The 23,594-nt window shown below is 51.0% G+C and overlaps 1 protein-coding gene across 1 annotated transcript; it reads left to right on the top strand.

The window, feature by feature from the left end:
• Positions 1 to 15,133: 15,133 nt before the first annotated feature.
• NR1D1 (nuclear receptor subfamily 1 group D member 1) lies at positions 15,134 to 22,787 on the top strand. The gene is made up of 8 exons (XM_049859232.1): positions 15,134 to 15,786; positions 18,410 to 18,742; positions 19,001 to 19,089; positions 19,192 to 19,336; positions 19,704 to 20,347; positions 20,659 to 20,844; positions 21,415 to 21,625; positions 22,267 to 22,787. Exons 1-8 carry the CDS (start codon positions 15,756 to 15,758, stop codon positions 22,464 to 22,466), a joined length of 1,839 nt encoding a protein of 612 aa, XP_049715189.1. The 5' UTR covers positions 15,134 to 15,755; the 3' UTR covers positions 22,467 to 22,787.
• Positions 22,788 to 23,594: the final 807 nt, after the last annotated feature.

Here is a 23,594-nt window from a genome sequence, read left to right as displayed (position 1 = left end):
TGAAATTTGAATTTCATACCAATCTTATGTGCCATGGAATATTTTAATTTTTTCAACTATTTGTTGTTGTTAGGTGCCGTCGAGTTGGTTCCAACTCATAGCGACCCTGTGCGCAACGGAATGAAACACTGCCTGGTCCTGCGCCATCCTTAAAATCGTTGTTATGCTTGAGCTCATTGTTGCAGCCACTGTGTCAATCCATCTCGTTGAGGGTCTTCCTCTTTTCCGCTGACCCTGTACTCTGCCAAGCATGATGTCCTTCTCCAGGGACTGATCCCTCCTGACAACATGTCCAAAGGATGTAAGACGCAGTCTCGCCATCCTTGCTTCTAAGGAGCATTCTGGTTGTACTTCTTCCAAGACAGATTTGTTCGTTCTTTTGGCGGTTCATGGTATATTCAATATTCTTCGCCAACACCACAATTCAAAGGCGTCAACTCTGCTTCAGTCTTCCTTATTCATTGTCCAGCTTTCACATGCATATGATGCGACTGAAAATACCATGGCTTGGGTCAGGCGCACCTTAGTCTTGAGGGTGACATCTTTGCTCTTCAACACTTTGAAGAGGTCCTTTGCAGCAGATTTGCCCAGTGCAATGTGTCTTTTGATTTCTTGACTGCTGCTTCCATGGCTGTTGATTGTGGATCCAAGTAAAATGAAATCCTTGACAACTTCAATCTTTTCTCCGTTTATCATGACGTTGCTCATTGGTCCAGTTGTGAGGATTTTTGTTTTCTTTATGTTGAGGTGTCATCCATACTGAAGGCTGTGGTCTTTGATCTTCATTAGTAAGTGCTTCAAGTCCTCTTCACTTTCAGCAAGAAAGGTTGTGTCATCTGCATAACACAGGTTGTTAATGAGTCTTCCTCCAATCCTGATGCCCCGTTCTTTTTCATATAGTCAACTATTTACAAACGTAAAAACCATTCTTTGCTTCAGGACATACGAAAACAGGCAGTGGGCTGGATTTGGCCCTCAGGCTGTAGTTTGCCGACCCCTAATCTAGAGATCCTGGTGGTGCAGTGGTTTGAATCCACCAGCTGCTCCTTGGAAACCCTATGGGGCAGTTCTACTCTGTCTTATAGGGTCAGTATGAGTCAGAATTGATTCAACGGCAATGGGTTTAATCTAGAGACCAACAGTCCAAACAAGTCGGTCCACAATGAAGTGAAAACAAGGTACTATATAGTACACATGTAAATCAAAGTAGGGTGGCTGAGAACTGTTATTTATTCTGAGATGACATGCTTCCGATTTTGTGTTAAAATGTACTGTCTTTTGTAAAATGATGGTGATAGGAAATAGCAATTTGTGGTGGTTTTTTTTTTTTTTTAATGTCTTTACTTGGCAAAAGAAAAAGTTGGCAATCTTACTTACATCAGTCTCCTACAGTTTTTTCTAGAAACTTCACAGCTCTGAAATCCAAAGTCTAGGATTTCACTACTCCAGACTAAGTAAATATGCTTTTCTCCCCCCAAAGCCAAGGCTGGAATTTTTGGCTTAGAGGTTTGATCCTTTTTATCTCAATTCCCAGGGTGAGCTGGATAAACCACCAGAGATCTGAAACCTGGGAAGAGAAGCTCTTCTAGGAAGGGAAGGGAATTCTTGCTTACAAATCATTCAGTTTTAAGCTGTGGTGATCCCTGGACTAAGATGTACAAGGAAGTGAGATCTCAAAGAGTAAAGGCCAAGAAAGAGAAGGTGGAGCTGCTATCTGGGAGGGAACCTAGGAAAACCGTGTTTAGACCCATAAATCAAGTCCTTAAACCACTCTCTGCCTATATTATCCTTAATGGGCTAATGACAAATCCTTTTGCTCTCTGGCTAAGGGTATGGATGGGGTTAAAGCCAACACTCCCCCCACCCCACCCCTCCACAAGGCTTATAGAATGGTGGGATTCCATTTCTCTGACCTACATTCTTTGAAGGGAATGCCTTGTAGGGTGGTGGAAAGAGTATGCAGCAGGTCCTTTTGCCAGTCTGGGTCTTGGTTTCCCCAGACCAAAGTTAAAGTAGCTCATCTTTAAGTTTCCTTCCAGCTTTAAAATTGTGTGAACCTGTGTTTTCCTGCTAACAGTGGGGCAAAAATAAAAGAGACTTGTTTTGGCTTCTCTCCAGGGAGGGAGGATTCATCTGGGCGGCTTCCTGACACTCTTGGAAAAGTAAATAAAGACTGGGGTTGCGTGACTGGCATCGGCCCAGCCCCACATGGCACAGAAATGAAACCATGGGTGGAGAGGCCACCTTTTCCTTCTCCGGGAGGATGAAGGATGGGAAGCCAGCATGGAGCCACAGAGGCTGCGGGCTCCAAAGCCCGACCCGGGCTCAGAGCACTTTCTGGCAGAAACCCTGCCGTGCGTTCCAGGCCTCCGCACCAGGATGCTCGTGAGCCGCTCCTTTTTCCCCTCTTCAGGGGCCTCTCCGAGGGTGGGACACACCCTCCCTGCTGCCTTTCTCGTTTTTTAAATACAATTACTACTAGAATTCGTGTCTTTTTCTCCCTTTGCCAGCCCCGCCAAAACTTTCAGCGGGCTCCACCCACCCCAGGTGCACCTCCCTTCCCTGTCCCAGTAACCCCTGCGAGAACCCCACCTCCAACACGTGACCAATTGTTGTGTTTCCTTTTTGGCGCCCCCTTTTAGCTTGCACCGACTAACGACTGAACAAAAGTGCCCCCTTCAGGGTGAATGTGGAGCAGCAGTCTGGGGAGGAGAGGAAAATTGATGAAGGGCTGGAGTGCAGTGGTTATCTCTGCGTTTTAAAATGAATTCAGATCTACATAGCTCCGTAGTTAAGGATTACACAAAGAGACAAATTCAAGGGAAGAGTTATCCTCAAAGGAAACTACTTTGGGGATGGAATTGGGTAAAGTTTCAATTCCTAGTTGCAAAGTTGGTTACCTCTAACTCCACATCCACTAGAGTCAACGATGGTGTTGGCAGAACTCTGTGAGATCCTCTGATACCAGACAAGAGCCTAGATGGGCTTAATTATGCTCTGGGTGGGGAAACAAGGTCTGTCTCCCGGGGTGAGTGTTCTGCTTCTTGCCTCCTCCACCACATCTTCTTCCCCAACAACAATGAAAGCAGTTCTCTATGGGCTCGGACTCCGCAAGCTAACATAACTTATTTCCAAAACGGGAGTCTCCCTCTCTCCCAGCAGGGGGAACATTTTTCCTGAATGGGAAAAGGGCCAGGAGATCATGCTGGGGGAAGGAGAGTGGGCAGGACAGCAAAAATTAGACCAGTGGGAACGTTTGGTGGACAGAATGGGGAACTAAGAAAATCTAGAAAATAGGTTAAGTGAAGCCAAACAGAAGGAAAAAAACCTGACCCATGCTTTTTCCATTTTCCACCTCACTCCTTTCCCCTATATGCAATGTGGAGTTAGAGGTTGAGTAGGGAATTGGGGTAATGGAAGATACGAAGTTGAAGGCTGACTGGGGAAAGAGTCATACACAGGGCAATGCTAAGGGTGGGTCAAGTAGTGTGTGGGTCGAAGGTAAATTTAAAATCAGGAGACATGCATTGTACACCTGTGAGAAGTTGAATTGTCAAAAGTCGTATGATAGACATATTTACAACAATGACCAAAAAAAAAAAAAGAGTAGCTGTTGAGGTTGCTTATGTACAACCAAACACCTCATGGGATTTGGTTCCTTGGTTTGGAGGTTTAGAGCCATGGTTTCATGGACCATCCCAGTTAATTGGTCTGATACAGTGTTTAGTGCTTCTCTTCTACCTCCTAGTTTGTTTCGTACTGTCTGGTGTCTTAAAATGGCTATTTAAGGTGCAACAATTGGTCACTGTTCACCTGGAGCAACATAGGGGGAAGAAGGAAAGTTGGGAAATGGAATGTGTGGCTTACTGCCTCCATAAACAACTTCCCCCTTTGCCATGAGACTAGAAGAACTGGATGGTGCCCAGCTACCGTTACTGAACATTTTGACCAAAAATTCTATAGAGAAATCTTGGTCAAAAGGGGGAAAATACATAACAAATTTCAAATTTTCATGGACTCCAGAATTTCTGGAACTGTGGAGGCTGGATGAACCCCAAAGCTATTGCCCTGAGATAATCTTTAACCTTAAATCAGAAATATTCCCTGAAGTCTTCTTAAAAATCAAACAGTAGTTTGGCTTTGTCTGCCTTGAGCATCGTGCTCTTTTATGATCTATCTATATGGAATCAAATTGAAAACAGCAACTCAGAAGATTAGATAGGAACCTTAGGAGGCAGTGAGTTTATGTTAATGGGGGAGGAACAACCATGAAAAGGCTGGTGAGAAATGGTTGCACAACGCAAAGAATGTAATCAATGTCGCTGAATTGTACATATAGAATTTGTTGAATTAGTGTATGTTCTGCTATGTAAATTCCCAACAAAAATAACAATAAATTATTTTTAACAAATCAGGAGCCATGCAGAATTATCACAGGGCTATTTATCCCTCCAAGGTCATAAAACCGAAATCAAACTAAACCCGTTGCCACCGAGTGGATTCCAACTCACAGCAACCCTACAGGACAGAGTAGAACTGCCCCATAGGGTTTCCAAGGTTGTAAATATATATATATATTTTTTTGGTTGTAAATCTTTATGGAAGCAGATTGCCACATCTTTCTCTCAAAGAGCAGCTGCTGGGTTCAAACCGCTGACCTTTTTGGTTAGCAGCTGAGTGCTTTAACCAGTACACCACCAGGGCTCCTTCCAAGGTCCTAGCAGTCATAAATAGTAAATGGCTCAAGAGCTAGATACCTTGGGGCCAAAGGAAGGGGATCTCCTTCTAGCCAAGAAGTACTACCTAGGGGGAAGTTAGGAGCACTGTGTGGGAGGGAGTGGGATGAGTCCTGGGCATCCATTTTCAGGGGAAACAGCCCAAAAGTGATAAAGCTAGAACGCTGAGGACTCTGACTGGGACACTTGCTCTCCTATAACTCAGCATCTGTCAGTGCTCCCATTACCAGGTGCTATTTCCAGAGTCCCTCTTGATGGCAACGGCTTTGTTTTTTTTTTTTTTTTTGGGCCTAGCAGGAAGAAAAAGGAGGGGTGGAGGTGAAGAGGGAGAGGGAGACCCAAAAGGCTCCTCCCCCAGGCCAGCTGCAGTTCCAGCTTTTAGCCACTCAGAGGCACTCGAGTTCAACCACAGCCCCAGAGTTAAGGAGGGAAGAAAAAGAGGGTGCCTCCAGAAGAGGACACTTTGGGAGGCCAGGGGTGACCCTGAGCAGAGAGGTGACCCAGGCATCATCTTCTCTGGGGCTGCAGACCCTTTGCATAGCTGTTGGGAAGGCATCCAGGCTCAATCTTTCTCTCTAAATGGGACTTAGGGCTCTGGGAACCAGCTCCCCACCTCTAACCCTCACCCCCTTGTCTGTGATCATTTCCTCTTCTGTGGATTTCCTCCCCCTCCTTCATTCCCTTGGTGAAAACACCGCCACCATCCCCCACCCTGTCAGAGTCCTGAGGAATGTTCTCCCTCTGGCTGGGCGCCAGGCTTTGGACTTCCTGGGCTTTGGGGTGGGGCTTGGCCAAGGGGAAGCCCTTTGGACGGATAGCCACCCAGTTCTGCATGGCCTACCCACTCCTCTCTCCTTTGTCTCTCTCCTAAGCAAAAAACTCATCTATCACTCTGTCACCACCGCCTCACTTCCTCCTCCCACAATCGGATTTCCTTGCCAGGGCAAAACATCCACAATCTGGAGGGGGTAGGCATCCTAAACATTGTGGTTTATAGTGGGAGAAAGGGCAAGCACCCCCTTCAGACCCTGTCTTCTCCACTCCAGAAGGCCCGCAGCTGGAAGGAAGGTTTCAGCTGCCAGGGTCCCAGGGTAAGGTGTTTTCTAAATAGTAACTTGGCTTTGGGGCTCCTGAGACTGGATTCTGCTCAGAACTGAGAGCTTGAATCTAAAGAAGTTTATGGACCTCTTACACCATTTCTGACCTCTACTCAGCTGCTGCTATTCCCTTGAAATAAATCAGCTGAAATCTGAACTCACTGAGCCATACCAAAGCCAATGAAATCTTTCCAGCTAACTGCAGCAGATGGAGGTGGGTTCAGCAAGAATGGAGAGCAGGCAGAACTCAGTCCTAAATCTAGTATACAGAGGCCAGGCCTATCAGGGACTTCTGGTTCCTATCTAAGGGGTCACTGCTCAGAAATGTTTTTGCATTTGAGGGAGGATATTACCTATTGAAGAAAGATATTGTCTACAAAAGGCCTTCAAATGATGAAGTAAGAGCTCAGTCCTGTGGTGTTCATCTGCCTCACGGTCCCCTCAATGCCACTTTTGCAGTCTGTCTGCCTGACGTCATCATCCGTAGCCCTGTGCCAGATTCCGAAGTTCCTATCTTGAAACCTCAGCCCCCACACCCAGGGCCTAGGGGAAAGCCAATATAGGTCACTGCAGCTGAGCCCTGCAGGACTGTTTGCTCCTTGAGCCCAGTGCCTTTCAGGCACAAAAAGGAAACCTTGCAGAGAAGCAAGAGAAAGGACTCCATGAGAATCAGAGGCGAGCATACTTCTCAAAATATGAATCAAGGAAAGGCTAGGAGTCAACTGGCCAGACTTGAGCTTGGCAAAGACAGTAACAGGAGCTCTGGGATGAGGAGGAGGGAAGACCAGAGGAGAGGGGCTGGGGCTGGCTCCTATCCCTCCTGCTCCCCTACCTTATGCCCACACCCCCACCCCCTCCCCATGTTCCACCTTTGCTCTGTTTGCCTATGTAAGGGAACCCTGTGGATCTGGTGTCCATCCCCCATTGTCTAATCATCTTCCAGGTTCAGATTTCCGTCTCAGGAACCTTTGTGATTTGCCTTAGAGACCCTCTGCTTCCTCTGGCCACAGTTTCTGGGTCTGAGGAAGCTAGATTTGGCCAGGGTTGTCCCCATCCTCCCCCATGGAAAGACTTTTCCTGCTTGTTATCTGTAAAACTTACTTTGCTCAGGGTACTTCCAACCCTTTGGGATCTCATTCCTCTTTTTGGCTCTGCCTACCCCTGCATGTGAGACCCCGAGGAATGTGTGTTGCTCATATTATTTTAGTAATACATGGGGAGTCAAGGGCCTGGCTGTAATTAGTTTGGGGTCCCCATGGCCAGCAAGAGTAGACAAGGGACCAATTTCTACCTCTAGTTCCAAAATAATTTAAACCACAAGCAACAGTTCTAACGGGAGCTTCAGGATAGGAAGAAAAGTAGGCAAAATGGAGAAAAAAAAAAAAGGGATAAACAATTACAATCCTAGCCTTCTCTTTCCCCCTTTCTTCTCTCAGTACCTTCCTCTCCCTTGGAGATCTCAGCTACTTATCCTCCCACTACTGCTGTGCCACTGCCCTTATTTCCAGAATCCTTTCACACAGTAGGCACTCAATACATGCTTTTTATGCTGAGTCAAACTGAACCTGGTAATGCTGTCTGGCTAAACCTTTGAGATGAAGAAACACAAACACTACCCCAGATCCTGAGCTAGATTCTCCTAAGAGACTGATAGCTAGGGAGCAAAGACTTACAGCACACCTCCTCAGACTTAAGCGTGCCTAGAAAGCCCATTGCTGTATGGAGAAAGTAGGACTGCCAAGGAATAGGGTTCCCAAGGGGTGGTTGGTGGATTAGAACTGCTGACCTTTTGGTTAGCAGCCAAGCTCTTAACCAGTGCACCACCAGGGTCCAGCATACCTGGAGGGCTTATTAAAATGCAGATTGTTGGCTCTGCCCCTCTAGTTTGTCATTCTTTCTGCCTGGTCTGGGACCTGATAATTTGCATTTCTAACAGATTCCCGGGAGATGTTGCAGCTGGTGATTCCTTAGCCACATTTTGAGAACCATTGTCTTAGAGAACCCCTCACCCTCACCCTAATGCTCATCGTGAGGACCTGGTTGGTGCCACCTTTATATATTTTGTTACTGCTGTTGTCTTGTGCCGACTCAATTTTGACTCATATTCACCCCATGTGACAGAGTAGAACTGCCCCATTAGGTCTTCTAGGCTGTAATCCCTGGAGAAGGACATCATATTTAGTAGAAAGTCAGCAAAAAAGAGGAAGACCCTCAACAAAACTGACACAGTGGCTCAAGCATAGCAATAATCGTGAGGATGGCCAAGGACCAGGCAATGTTTTGTTCTGTTGTTCATAGGGTTGCTGTAAATCAGAATTGACTTGATGGCACCTAACAACAACCACAACAATCTTTAAGGAAGCCGATTGTCAAGTCTTTCTCACAAGGAGTTGCTGGGTGGGTGCAAACTGCCAACCTTTCGTTACATCCAAGTGCTTAACCGTTGCACCACAAGGGCTCCTTTTATGCAGTTTAGGAGAAAGAAACAGCTGAGTATTGTGCCCCTTGACTTCTGCTCAGCCGTCCACCCCAGTGTGTACAGGGGTCTCTAAGCCGGGTGAGGGAGCTAAGATAGGACAAGCATATAAATCGGTCTCAGACTGATTATCCATTTGATGTCTTTTTAAAGTCCGGTTTTGGTTGACTCCATCCTTATTAAAAGTCACTTCCCAAAAACATGTTTTGCAGCAGCATCAGAGCACTAGGAATTTCCTGTGGCGAGGCAGCGCCAGTGACGGGGAGGGGAAAAGGCAATGCTGAGCGAGCGCCTTCCCTTGGCTCGGGCAGGGCCACGTGCCCCACCCCCTCGCTCGCACATGTCTCTGCCGCCACCGCCGCGGCAGCCGGGCTGTTTATGAGCGAGTTGTTGTGGTAGAAATGGAGCAGGCTGCACATGCCCGCGCCATGTGACCCCAGCAGCCCGCGTGAGCCGCGAGCGGGCACAAACACACAGGGCCAGTCCTCCACCGGCCACGGAGACACAGGAGGAAAGATGGAGAAGGAGTGAAAGGACACTGGGCTCCCTCTCCTTGTCTTCTGCCTCTTTATCCTGCTTCCAGGCTCCTTTTTGTCTCTCCTCCTGAGCCACCAGTAGGGCAAACGCCCAGGAAAGAAACATGGTTTCCCAAGGCATATTCTCCTCCCAGGCACCTAGAGCCTTAAACCCCGAACAAGAAGGGGTATTCGGAATCCAAGGACACAGAACGGCCCGTCTCAACCCTCGGGGTGATGCCAGTCCCAGAACCAAGACTTGGTTTCCCTATAACCTGAGCTCCCCGAATCAGGCGGCTGGGACCCCTCTTTCTAGGAAGGCGGATGCCACACACAGATACAGCAAGCGCCCATTGCAGGGTTTGCACAACTGGAGTTAAGGGATTTGCCAGTTGGGGGCATAAAGCAAGGGTTCTTTCTGCAGTAATGATCTGTGGGGTTAATGCACAGGAAGGGAGCAGTCCCTCTGCTAATTGGGGAAAAGGAAGAGTTGATGGGTGGTGTCTTCTGGGCTGGGGAGATCTGGAAGGGCTTCACACTAACCCCTGTCCAGCTGGAGAGCAAACGTGGGTGGGAAACACAAGTTTAGCCTCCATCCTTTATTGAAGCATCCCCTCCCACCCACCTGGCCTTCCCAGCCCCCTGGATTCTTCGCTTGGCACTCCCCCGCAGGCCCCCACTTCCAGTCCTTTGCTCCGGTCCCCTGCCCGCGACCCCATTTCTGAGCGGCGACGGCATTTGCTGGGATGTGAGACTGTGCTGCAGTCAGGCGGACAGTAGGTTAGCAGGAACAAGCAAACGAAATGAGCACGACCCACATTTCCTCATCACACCAAAACTTTGCAGATCCTGCATTGCAGAGCTAGCGCTTTTTTTTTTTTTTAATCTCCGCTGGGCCTTACACACGTCTGCATTTTTGCAACAAGCACAGATTTTTTTTTCCCAGGGTACATTACAAACTGCGCATTCTAATGAGCCAAAGCTCCTTCGTGCAGCATTGAAAATCTTTTTTGGCAAATTGCTTCCCCCCCCCCCCCCCCCAATTTGGAAGAAGGGGAGGGATCCCAAATTTGTGAAGTTGCATCCTTTTTCTCTCCTTCCCCTGCCTGCCTCCCCCAAGATACTGCGGTCTTTCCAGCCCAGCTAACAGCTGCAGACCAGGGGAGAGCAGTGGGAGGAGGGGAAAATGAGCCTCCTTCCTTCTTTCCATGCAGGCTGAGTTCGCTGGGCAGGGGATTGCTTTTTTCTTAGGCTGTCCATTGCACCACTTTTTCTCTCCTCACCTCAGCCAGTATTTATATAAGCTACTTTTTTTTACCCAGAAGCTACACATGGCCCCTAACACCCAACCAGGCAGCTGCTTCTTTGAGGTCCATCCTGCTCATAAGGACTGTCATGAGCCTTTGGCCTCCCCAGGCAGCTTCATGGAGTTCTGCAGAGGCCCAAAGACTCGAGAGACACTGGATAGGGAGAGAGTTTGAGTTAGAGGTTGGGGTAAGGAGTGGAGATGGAGGAGTCACATAGGCACTCCTCCTTCCCCTTCTACACAGGAATTCCCCTGCATCTCAGTCCCACAGATGCTTAGGGACAGCCCCTGGGCAGATGCAGGGGCCTGGAAGATGACGCCACCAGTGGGCTCCAGCAGCAGCATGGCAAAGGTTGGACAGAATGGCTTTGGCATAGCAAGTCCTGGCTACCACCCCCCCAACCCAGAAGGAAGGACCTTATGCCAGCAAGAGGGCAATCTGGGACTTAATTTTCAAGGACATGGCAAGGACATCCACAAGGATCCTGTGACTTAGGTGGGGTCTTATGCTCTGAGAGCGGGGAGCCTGCCTTTGGTTTCCACAAAGCATCTGCTGAAGAAGCATTGGCTCAGGAGGGTGGCATTAGGGCGGGCTGGTTTTAGAGGTATACATTGCTTGAACAGGTAAATGGGGCATCAAAATGTTGTATCCTTAGGGCCTTTTACACAACTTACGTCTGTCCTTGGTGATCTTCCATACATTCTTTCAACCAATCTGTTCTTAATACATTCCCTGGAAAGAAGCACCAAGGCCATGGGACCTGACAGGGTGGGAGGTAGAGTCTTTAAAGGGCTCTTTAAAGGGTTCTGACCTACCCCTCTCCTGTCATTACCAGCTGCAGACCCCAAAGTCAGGGGGTTGGGTAGAAGAGAGTTCAGATACCTGCTTCAGTTACTTACCTCTGGAGTGGTCTATGTGAAGTTGTTTGTTCTTTTTTTTTGTGCACTATTATGGCCCTCTTTTACCTTTACAACCAGAAGAAGGGAATATAGGCAGAAGAGAGGGAAGAGTTCAAGAGAAGAGGAAACGTAGTTGGAGCTACAAGAGAGGCTCTGGGAGGCCAAGGTACTAGTACTTGTTGGGGCAGAAGCAAGGGGTGCTTCATGCTTCTGTACTTAGTGAAGTACCTTGCTTCCAAGCACCATTGCTGGATAAGCCAGTGAAAGCCAGGATGAGCTTGCTATTCAGTCATCCCTGGAGTAATCATTCTCTCCAGGAATGACAGTGTTGCTATGTGGAAAGAGTTTTATCCTCAGGCCCAATGTTGAGTCCCCAGCAGTGCCATTTTCAATGTGACATTAATAGTAATATTTCCAAGGAATGGCTTGGAGGGAGCTTTAGCCCCTCTAATAATCTCCATCAGCTCCACCATTCTTTGATGTGACATCTTCTTAATCTTTAGTAATATAACTTCAAGACAAGTTGCCTCTCTATGGCATTCTGGACAAGTTAATAAATCTAAGTCTCAGTTTCCCCATCTCTAAAATAGGAATGAGACCTACAGCATAGGGTTGTTGTGGATACTACATGAGATAATGTGCGTAAAGTACTTAGTACAGTGTTTGGCAGAGAATTGATACTTAATATGTATTTATTTTCTTTTCTTGGAAAAAGGAGCAGTATCACAAATACAGATTGAAGCAAAACACATCCTGGATCATGGCTCACCCTCTCTTCATCTCTCCCAAAGAACAAGTTAGCCTTGACTTTGTCCCTCCTATGGTATGTTCTTGAAATTCTCCCCAAGACATCAAGGTTTTGGGTGGGGTCAATAGGGAAAAGCTAGCATAGGAAAAGCATCTAAGAGGTCAGGGAATGAGTCTCTCCTAGGCACACGGCTGGTTCCCTGATTCTGGGCTGTCCCCAGGGTTTCTGTCCCAGGTTTGCATCACCTGGACAGGGAGGGTTTTACCCAGAGCAATTGTTCACTTGGTGAGAAAGGAGGGGGATGGGAAGGCACCTACTAAAGCCTGACCTGGTTTTCAGCAAGGACCAACCCTTGGTCAGTCAGTCAAGCAGTCTGCCCAAAATTTAGGCAACCTAGGGTTTGTCCAGGGTGTTGCCCTGTTACCCAGAACAACCTGCTGGCAAGGGGAATAGATCTTGAATTGAACACACATACACATGCTCGCTCACACTGCTTACACTTATACACTCACACATGCAGTCTCACACACATTCACAATCATACCATCACACACACATACTCTGACTAGAGCTTAGAGCTCTCAATCCCTTTCCTTCCTCTATTCTATCTCTGCTGTCCTTCTCAGCCTTAAAGAAATCCAAGGGTATTAAAGACATATTTGAAAAAGAAGAAGAAAAAAAAAAGACCATGCACACACAAAGGATTCAATCATGCACCTAAGTGGTGAAGCCAATCCCCAGAATTCCAGCCTCTAAGGAATCCCAGTAGAATTGGATATAACAGGGAGCCAGGGCTGTGCCTTGATGGGCCATGTCTGGGATATGCATCCATTCCATGCGGATCTAATCTGAGCATTGTTATTAAGCTCAGTTTGGCTATGGGAGGAATGCTTCGTGTGTGTGTGTGTGTGTGCGTGCATGAAGAAGTGAACTGTAATGTCCAGCTGGCAGGGGAGGGGGAGTTGTGTTGAGATGCACCTGTTGTCTTAAGGTGAAGACTGAGGTCAACGAAAGGCCAAGGCTAGATTCTACTCCAGGGTCCTCAACGGCCAGACAACTCAGCCCTTTCTCCCTCCCTTTGCGGCTCTGGGTCCCATAGTCTCTGCCCTCCCAGCAGCTATTGGAGGAGAGAGCAGTAGGGTGGACAGACTAGAAATTTCTAGAGCCAAAACAGGGCCCTACTTCTTCATTCTTCTGTATCCCTCTCACCGGTTGTGGAAGACCCCACAGTTACTTCTTTGTCAAGGAGAAAAGGAGGAGTCCTATATAAGAAGTGCAGAGGAAGGAGAGAATAGAGGTGACACCCTCCTTTGCCTCCTCCCTTCCAGCCTCAGCCTTTACACTGCACATACTGCAAAACAACTCAGCTTCTTGCCAAGAGTAGAGTTATACTGAATTTCAGCTCTCAGCTGCCTTTGCTCCCTCCTCCCTCTCACTGGCTGTAAAACTCAGGGAGGGAATCTTGATCCCTGGCCTTTCCCATATGTGCCTATAAGGATAAACACCAAAAAAGTGAAACAGGGGGTTGGCAGGACCACCAGAGCAGGGAACAGAACTATGGAACTTGGAGAAGATCCAGGCCAACGAAAGGGAGCGTGCCAATGGTGGTGCTGGGGCTGGTGGGGAGCTGGTGGTCATGCCAGAGGTCCTGTTTTTGAGTCCAACCCTGGCAGACACCCGGGCTCTGGCCCTTGCTCTGATATAAAACGTCAGGAAGGGCATAGAAAGCAGGCAGCTCAGGACTTGCAACTCAACTCTCAGCTTTCCCTCAGAGCCCAGCAGGAGGAGGAAGAGGGGGTGGAGGCTGAGCTCAGAACCAAGTTTTCCTGAAAAGCCTCTTCCCCAGCTTGTCCTAGCCCCTCCCAGTCCCTCCCTCGCTCTGCTGCAGCTTCCCAGCTGTGGGCCAAAGGGCTAAAACAGTCGAGGGAAGAACCCACCACCCTCTCTTCCCTGCTTTTCTTGGGGGCAGGGGAACAAAGCTAAAACCCAGTTCATTCTAGAGAGCCCATGTTCTGGTCAGAGTCAGAGGGTCAGTGGCCAAGCCACCTTCCCTTCAGTCAACCTTGCAGTCCTCTCAGAAGCACTTTCCACTACCCTGCTTCCTTCTTTCTTGGTGTACCCTTCCTTTTCTCTACCTCTTTGTTGGTGTTTCCCAGGCATCCATCAATACTGCCCCAGGGGCTGCCTATAAGCCCTCAGAAAAGGGCTCCCAACGTGAAGACAACCCTCCCTTGAAGAACTGGAGCTAAGGAGGGATGGCTTTGGCTCACATGGTTGCTTAAAGAGGTGGCTCTCATCTCTGCCCACAATCCAAGCCCTCTAACATTATAGGTCGCTACCTGAGATCGGTTTTCATCGATGGGCAATTGCTACTTTGAAGGTAGATGCTGACAATTTCTAATCCTTTATTCAGTGTTTCACTTGCTAGTCTGCCCATCTCCCTGATGTTCAGGGTGGGCAGATGAAACTAGCAATAGATGTCTGACCTTGGACAGGTCACTTATTGTTAGCCTTATTTTCCTGATCAATAAAGACAGGTAGTGTTAAGATGACCTTCATGTTCAGTTCTGAGTCATTACCTTGTGTGGGATCCACAAGCTACCTTCAAACACTGTGGGGGTGGGGGAGTGTCACTCTACCCCTAGACCCCTGCCTCACCTTTGGCCCTATTACTTTAGGACCTCAAAGCACTTTCACCATACAGTTCCCCTCCCTTGTTCTTTTTATTTCCCAGACAAAGGGAAATGACTCACCACAAAGTCACCTCAGATGGGTGGGGTGGGGTCATACAAGCAAACAGGGAGTCCCTAGGGACATCCCCACCCCATGGAAACTCCTTTCCCTAGGGGTGTTCTTCTTAAGGGGAATAGAAGTGAAAAGGGGTCACATTTCCTTTCCTTCTCATGACTTGGCCCTGGAGCCAAAGGCAGCTTTAAGCTCCTAACTCCGGGAATCTCCCTTCCCTGCTTGTTGTCTCTTCGCGTGTCACCAATAACCTTAGGCCGAGGTCAGCTCTGCAATCACGTGAAGCCCTCACGTTTGCAAGGTTTGCAGAAAGGGCCTGTTAGCTTTGATCTCCCGGGGAGCAGCCAAACTTGCCAGTCACTCCCCAGGAATTCACATGCCCCTGCCATACAGGCTTTCCAAACACGCCACGCTGACTCTTCAACGCACCCCACCCTATTTTCAGCTCCTCGGTCCCAGCAAGAGTTTTTGCAAGGCAGAAAGGAAGAAATAACACGCAGGCTACCCGCTTTGCCAGCGGACTACAAATCCCGACAGCCTTGGTGTTGCGCAGGCGCATTCAGCTCAACGTGCCTGCTGCTGGAAAAGTGTGTCACTGGGGCACGAGGCGCTCCCTGGGATCACATGGTACCTGCTCCAGTGCCGCGTGCGGCCCGGGAACCCTAGGCTGCTGGCGCCTGCGCAGAGCCCTCTGTCCCAGGGAAAGAGGCTCGGGCAAAAGGCGCCTGAGATTGGCAGAGTGAAATATTGCTGCTGAGGGAACGTACCAGGGCACACGTCTCGCCTCTTGGCGGCTGGGTGTCCCTTTTCTCTCCATCACCTACTTACTTCCTGGCTGCAGTCTTTCTCCCTCTGGGACTTTTGCACCGACAGCTCCAGATTCACTACCCTGCAGCGTTGCGGGGCCGTCAGGCAGTGGCACTCCGCGCACTGCAGAGACCCTCCCCTCCGTGCTACCTTCTAGTGAGAACTATTGCAGGCTGATTTCCCTCACACTCTGTCTCTCTGCTCTTCCCATGCTAAGCAGACCTACGTTGTCTCAGCGTCCTCCCCTTCTGCAGGGCTGCAGTCCGGTCACCCCAAGACCTTGCTGCAGGGTGCTCCGGATTCTGGTCGCAAGCTGCGGGGTCCACTCCCCGCCGTCACCAGTGCCCGTGGGGCGACAGCGGTAATCGCAGCCTGCAGTTTACATCAAGGTCCAGTTTGAATGACCGCTCTCAGCCGGTGAAGACATGACGACCCTGGACTCCAACAACAACACAGGTACTGAGATTCCCTTACTGTCATCCTTTTTCTGTCACTGTCTCCCACCTTATAACAATAAGAACTTTCTAAGAGACTGGGACTTGCTTGGTTCGGGGGTTTGCCAGCGTGCTGAGGGCCCGTAGGGTGAGATTTCCAGAGTAGGCTGTTCGGGCTGAGAATGCGCCCGGTGGCGCCCCCACTTCAGAGTCCCAAAGCTCCTTTGAGCTTGAAGGACCCGATTCCCGAAGAGGAGGACGTGGAGAGCGGGTACGTGCTGTGAGATGAACAGTTTAGGGGGACTGGGAGGTTTGGAGCAGTGTCCCGAAACGCTCCCATCTGTCCACTCCCTTCGGTTGTGGCTTGCCTGACCTCGGAAAGTCTCTCTCCTCTCTTCCCCTTCCCCTCGTTCCTGCAAGCTCGAGGAAATCTGAGAAGCAGTGGGGCGATCGGAACTCTGGGCAGGAGGGGTAGCAGGCCTAATCTCACTGGGGACTCCTCAGTGACAGTAGGGAGCGGCACTTGAGGAGTCCAGAGAGTGGTGCGCTGCCCGGGGTAGGGCACCTACGGCGACCGAGCGGCCGGGAGGGCTCACATGGCCGCGGAGCCGGGCCCACGTGAGGCGTTTGTTTTCATTCAGCAGAAACCGTGGCCGCCACTCCATTGGTCGTTGCTTCCCGGCCTCGTTACATAATGAGCTCCGCCCCCCCGGTCGCCCGGGCAACGCGTGTTCCTTTCTCTCCTCCCTTCGGTTGTCCCAGCCCAGCTAGCATTCTGAGGCCAGCCCACCACCCCGGTGCCGAGGAGGGGCGGGACGGGGGCAGGGCTCCTCCCGACTGACGGGAAGCGGAGGGGGCGGGGCCTCGAGTTCCGGGGTTCCTCGTTGGGGAGCCACGTGCGAGAGGCACACGTGGAGCCGGGACGTGAGGCCGGCTGAGGGCCTGGCTCCAGCCCCGCCCCGCCCTCCTGAGATCTGGGTGAAGCTGGGCTGACTCACCCATCGCCCCCGCCTGCCTCCTTTTCCTGTCCGCTTGCCCGCCTCCCTCCCATCACCGAGGGAGAGTAAGATGGGGCCGTTCCTGACCTCTCCTGGCCTCATGTTTACGCTCCGCATAGAGGCTTCACACTTAGCCACCCTTCCTCTCAACCCCTTTCCTCTTTGTTGTGTTTGCACCTACTTCACTGTCTGTATTGCCATTAGACGCAGCTTTCCTATATTCCAAATTCTTCCTTTTCTCCTAGCGTCTCTTTCCTTAGTCCTACAAACACTGCCTTCCCCCCACCCCCACCAAACAAGCAGCAGTTTGCCTTCTGAGGATCTCCCCAAAGGGACTACATCCCAGAATCATAGCTAAAAACGTTTTTAGATCTCTTTGAGCTTTTTTTTCTCCCCTACCAGAAGGAAAACTGACACCCTGCGAAGGGAGTTGACTTCCTTTAGGTCACACAGCAAGTTGGTGGTGATAGATCTACATTTAGAACTCGCCTCTTTTGAGCATGCCCTTCACTTCCAGGTTCTAAGTCTCTTTGGATGAAGGTTTGACTCCCTTTTTGGGGATGAGTGAACTAGGTCAAGTTCATTTATCACCAAATAAATATCCCATCTCCTCACCCCAGCCCTGTAGGAGCATGTGTGTTGTGCAACTATTTTACAGGCTTCACCCTGACCAACCTTGAGCTATTTTAGGACCATCCCTGCCCAGCTTAGTGTGTGTCAGTGGGTGAGCAAGACATGTGCCTCTGTAGACACGGTGGCATGGTGTGTGTCAGCTCACACGTGTCTTGGGATCCTCTCTTCTTTTACCCCGCCCAGGGCAGGCCAACCTAGGTGTTTGGCAAAGGTGCGGCAGGCAGGTCACCTTTTTCTCCTGCTAATACCATGGGAACACAGCCACCTGGTTAGGAATGTAACAGAGGGCCAAAGTCCTTGAATGTCCAGAGGGCCAAGGTCATTGTTACCAGGCTGGATAGTTTGTACTTCATTTCTAACTCTGCAACTTATATTGTTAAGTCCTTCCTGGATTCAGAGGTATAGTCCACTCTGATCCATTCTCTTGGAGACCCAGGGGGTACCAGGTGGGCAGCTTCATTCCCTTTAGTACCTTGGGAGAGGATGTCTCTCAGCTGGAGGGGATGTGACTGGATTTCCATCCCTCTTGTAAGACTTCGACTTTCCTCACTTCCAGCTGTCCCTCCCCTCCCACTATGGCCTCATCTCTGGAGTGGTCTTGGTGTTAAAATTGGCAGCTGTTTTTCAGAGCAGTGCGAATAGTGCTTAGCTGCTCCTGCCACCCGTGCTCTGCCCCTGACAACTAAGTCATGAGCTGCTGTGGATATTCCAGGGCAGAGGGGCACATGTGTGAAATACCCACAGGGGTCGTGCCTCCAGAGGTGCCTCACACCCAAGGCAGAAGCTAAATATGCACTACAAAGGGTAACAGGTGTTGGTTGGCCATGCCACGTTTAGTACGAGTTGGGAAGTTGTTTATTGTGGCTCTTTTGGGGACACCAAGATTAGGCATTTCACATGGTTAACTTCTGAGTGCCCAGCAGTATTTTGGGAAGACGGGGGGATGAGCAGGGTGGGGCCCTAGGACCAAAGACATAACGGCTGACACCCCCTATGCATGTGTTCTCCTGCCAGGTGGCGTCATCACCTATATTGGCTCCAGTGGCTCCTCCCCAAGCCGCACCAGCCCTGAATCTCTCTACAGTGACAGCTCCAATGGCAGTTTCCAGTCCCTGACCCAAGGCTGCCCCACCTACTTCCCACCATCGCCCACTGGCTCCCTCACCCAGGACCCAGCTCGCTCCTTTGGGAATATTCCACCTAGCCTGAGTGATGACTCCCCTTCTTCTTCCTCATCATCCTCGTGCTCCTCCTCCTTCTATAATGGGAGCCCGCCAGGAGGTCTACAAGTGGCCATGGAGGACAGCAGCCGAGTGTCTCCCAGCAAGAGCACCAGTAACATCACCAGTGAGTAGATGTCCAGATGATTCAAGGAAAGGGAAGGCAACCAGGGCTAGGTTGGGAGTTGGTTTTCATGTCACACAGTTGGTCCCAGGGCCTACCCTGGCCTCAGGGACCCCTCCTAGAGTTGCACCAGCCCCTGTCCAATTCAGCCTGGTCATTCGCAGCTTTTCCCTCCCAGGATCTCCAGCCTAGAATGTTTCCATGTTTCTGGCCACTCAGGTAGCACTCTTCAGGTCACCCTCTGCCCTTCTCTTTCCATAGAGCTGAATGGCATGGTGTTACTGTGTAAGGTGTGTGGGGACGTCGCCTCAGGCTTCCACTACGGTGTGCATGCCTGTGAGGGCTGCAAGGTGAGGCGGGTTGGGGTTGAGGGCAGGAGCAGGTGACCCCTTCCCCAGAACACACAGGCCTGACCTAGAGAGAGATGCTCACTAGCTGCCCCTGCCCTCCAGGGCTTTTTCCGTCGAAGCATCCAGCAGAACATCCAGTACAAAAAGTGCCTGAAAAATGAGAACTGCTCCATCGTCCGCATCAATCGCAACCGCTGTCAACAGTGTCGCTTCAAGAAGTGTCTCTCCGTGGGCATGTCTCGAGATGGTGAGGCAGCACCATGGTTCTGCAAGAATCCCCACGCCCTCTCCCTCCATCCAGTTTCTGAATTAATTCCACCTTTAAAAAAAGGCCCAAAGAGAGACACATTACACTGAGTCTCAGTTGTGTGTGGGGGTGCCCATATTTCATTCTTTTGGGTAAACATATACTCCTTTCCCATTGGTTCCTCTGGCCACTCCTACCTCAGCCCCTCCCTGGAAAACCCCCTCAGTGAGCGTGGCCTTGCTGGCTTTAGTTTTGATGAGAAACTTCAGGCTGTCCCAGGGTCTTACCCTTTCAGAAGAAAGGAAGGAAGAGAGAAGCTTGTGGGTGTGTTTGGGAACTTCCTGACACTGTTCTTATCCTGTTACAGCTGTGCGTTTTGGGCGCATCCCCAAAAGGGAGAAGCAGCGAATGCTGGCCGAGATGCAGAGTGCCATGAACCTGGCCAACAACCAGTTGAGCAGCCAATGCCCACTGGAGACCTCGCCCACCCAGCATCCCACCCCAGGCCCCATGGGCCCCTCACCACCCCCAGCTCCGACCCCCTCACCCTTGGTGGGCTTCTCCCAGTTCCCACAACAGCTGACACCTCCCCGATCCCCAAGCCCTGAGCCCACAGTAGAGGATGTGATATCCCAGGTGGCCCGGGCCCACAGAGAGATCTTCACTTATGCCCATGACAAGCTGGGCACCACACCTGGCAACTTCAATGCCAACCATGCATCAGGCAGCCCTCCAGCCACAACCCCACATCGGTGGGAAAGTCAGGGCTGCCCACCTGTCCCCAATGACAACAACGCTGTGGCTGCTCAGCGTCACAACGAAGCCCTGAATAGTCTACGCCAGGCCCCCTCTTCCTACCCACCCTCCTGGGCCTCTGGCCCTGCCCACCACAGCTGTCACCAGCCCAACAGCAACGGGCACCGTCTCTGTCCTACCCATATGTACTCAACCTCAGAGGGAGAGGCATCTGCCAACAGTCCTCGGCAGGGAAACTCCAAGAACGTTCTGCTGGTGAGGATGCTGGGGGTGAGGTGGGCAGGGGACCTGGAAAAATGGCCTTAGCATAGGTCACCTGGGTGTGGCTAGAGGCTAAGTGTGGGGATATCCTTGTCCCATGGGAGGATGCCCTGCCCTGCTGTCAGGGCTGTGCCTGGGAATCCCTGATCTCCACCTGGCACCAGGCTGCTACTTTACCTGAAAGATCCATCCTCCAGGGCCCCAGTCCCTAGCCCAGACAGAATCTGGGGCCCAGCCTTGCTGGCCAAGTCCATCTTAGTGAGTCTTCTCGACACTCCCCTTCCAAAACCCCTCTCCTTCTCCAGGCATGTCCCATGAACATGTACCCACATGGACGCAGTGGGCGAACTGTTCAGGAGATCTGGGAGGATTTCTCCATGAGCTTCACGCCCGCTGTGCGGGAGGTGGTAGAGTTTGCCAAGCATATCCCTGGCTTCTGTGACCTTTCTCAGCATGACCAGGTCACCCTGCTTAAGGCTGGCACCTTTGAGGTGAGTAACCCTTTGTGCTCCCTACTCTTGATCTTGGGAAGGATCCAGCAGAAAGGCTGTCTGGAGGAGGAGGGACTCTGAAAGGCTTTGGAACCCCCCAGTATCTTTGTGCTTAGACCGACTAATGAAAGAAGAGGAAGCATCTTTCCACTCCTACCTCTAGGTGGCTGGGACTTCTGTTAGCTGCTCTAATCACACACACACACACACACACAAAAACACGTTGCCATCAAGTCATAGCCACCCTATATTACAACACGTTACGTTAAAATAACACTTTAGAGTGCGTTGCTACTTCTAGATACGAACAAGCTCACTTTGGTGAAGTACCTTGCCAAAGGTCACAGAAGTAGTGACAAAATTGAGACTCAGAATCATGTCTATTGGACTCCAAGACCAGTAGAATATTCCCCATCCTTCCACATAACCCCCCAATTGCCCACCCGGAAACTGCCCCCATTCTCTACTGAGAAATCTAAGGCAGCACCACGAAACCCTTCCAAAACCTTTGGAGGTGGTTTGGCAAGTACGCCTCCCATCCCACCCCGGCTGACTGTGCCCACCCTTCAGGTGCTGATGGTGCGCTTTGCATCGCTGTTCAACGTGAAGGACCAGACGGTGATGTTCTTGAGCCGCACCACCTACAGCCTGCAGGAGCTCAGCGCCATGGGCATGGGAGACCTGCTCAATGCCATGTTTGACTTCAGCGAGAAGCTCAACTCCCTGGCGCTTACCGAGGAGGAGCTGGGACTCTTCACAGCCGTGGTGCTTGTCTCTGCAGGTAGGTCAAACTCTCACCTGACCCGGGGGAGGAGGCGGACGCAGTTCAATTCAACACACCTTTTATGGAGTAACCTACTCTATGCCAGGCCCTGCACTGGGCACTGGGGATACAGACATGATTAAGACACAGTCTAGCTTGGGAGACAGACTCATGCCCAACTAATTATAAAACAGTGAGATAAGTGTCACAGTAGAAGCATGAACCAAGGGCTTTGGGAGCACAGACAACTATTTCTGCCTGGGGGAGCTGGGAAAGGTGACACTTGAGTGGGGCTTCAAAGGACAAGTAATATGTTGCCAGGTAGAGAAAGGGGGAGGGGCATCCCAGGCAGAGGGAACTACAGAGCCAAAAAAGCAAGGGAGCTTGGACATGTTGGGCCTGTTCAGGGAAGGAGAGTGGACTTGGGGAGTGGGAGGTGACCAGCCCTGCTGAGCCATGCTCCCAGCAATCAGGCGCCTGCCGCTCTCCGGACAGAGGCCTGGGAGAAGGAGTCGGGCTCCTTCCTTCTCCTTCCCCATGGGCCCGCTGAGGGGCTTCAGGGAGAGGCTGCATTGCCGGCCAGATCCTCGCAGACCTCCGCTTCCTCGTCAGAGGAGCTCGAGGAGGAGTCTGCCTCACTGCTGTCGTCTTCCCCACAGACCGCTCGGGCATGGAGAATTCCGCTTCTGTGGAGCAGCTCCAGGAGACGCTGCTGCGGGCTCTTCGGGCTCTGGTGCTGAAGAACCGGCCCTTGGAGACTTCCCGCTTCACCAAGCTGCTGCTCAAGCTGCCGGACCTGCGGACCCTGAACAACATGCATTCCGAGAAGCTGCTGTCCTTCCGGGTGGACGCCCAGTGACCCGCCCGGCCGGCCTTCTGCCGCTGCCCCCTTGTACAGAATCGAACTCTGCACTTCTCTCTCCTTTACGAGACGAAAAGGAAAAGCAAACCAGAATCTTATTTATATTGTTATAAAATATTCCAAGATGAGCCTCTGGCCCCCTGAGCCTTCTTGTAAATACCTGCCTCCCTCCCCCACCCCTGAACTTCCCCCTCCTCCCCTATTTAAACCACTCTCTCTCTTTCCCCCTCACCCTTCCTCTCCAGCCCCCTGACTTGTTCTGTTCCTGTCTCAAATCCAATAGTTCACAGCTGAGCTGGCTTCTGTGGTTGTGTGCTCGTTTGGGGGTGGGGGGCAGCACTACTGCCAAGGCTGGGGGAACCCTCTCCATCTGGTCAGTTTGGGGGGTGGGTACTCTGCCAGCAGATGGGAGGGTCCAGGGAAGCATCACGCAAGTCTAAGGGGGGTGCTCGAGGGGGTTATTTTCATCATATATTTATTACATAAATATATAGTAAAATAGACGAGCAACAATTACCATAAAAATATCTTTCTTTAAAATCCTGACCCAAAACACAACGGGGTGAAAAATCGCACATAACAGACATACTGATTGTCAACGTGGGGCAGGAGTAGGAGGCCCCCCAAGTCACCCCTACCGGTCCCACCCCTCCCTGGGGAAGGGACCTACCACCTCCTTCCCTGTTCTGGCCACAACTCCCCTCCCCTACCTCAGCACCAGCTTCTCATACATTCAGTAGCGCCTCTGGGCAGTGTCCTCCTCCCCCCACCCAGGAGTTCCCAGGGGCAGGAAGTCCTGTCCCCCTTATGGACGGTGTCTGTCTCACACGCCCTGCCCTCTCCCAGCCCTAGAGACCCGCCACCAGGGGAAGGGGTAGGGGGCTCCTCCTCCCCCACCCTCCCCAAGTCTGAGCAGAGAGGAGGCTGGATGAGGTATGTGTGTTATGAGTGATGGGAGGGGGAATACTGAGATGGAGAGGCAGGTGGAGGGGGCGGGGTAGTGGTCATGGCTCTGACACCCCCTTGTCCTGGCCTGGACCCCTCATCCTATTCCCAGTGGCCCCTCGTCCCAATACTGCACCTGCTGCCCCACCCTGTCTGCCCTAGCGCCCCGGGCCAATACTG

The sequence above is a fragment of the Elephas maximus genome, chromosome 19 (genome assembly GCF_024166365.1).
Source record: "Elephas maximus indicus isolate mEleMax1 chromosome 19, mEleMax1 primary haplotype, whole genome shotgun sequence".
In the NCBI taxonomy this organism is placed as follows: domain Eukaryota; kingdom Metazoa; phylum Chordata; class Mammalia; order Proboscidea; family Elephantidae; genus Elephas; species Elephas maximus.
Note: the sequence above shows the minus strand (reverse complement) of the source record. Positions and strands in the feature narration are given on the sequence as shown.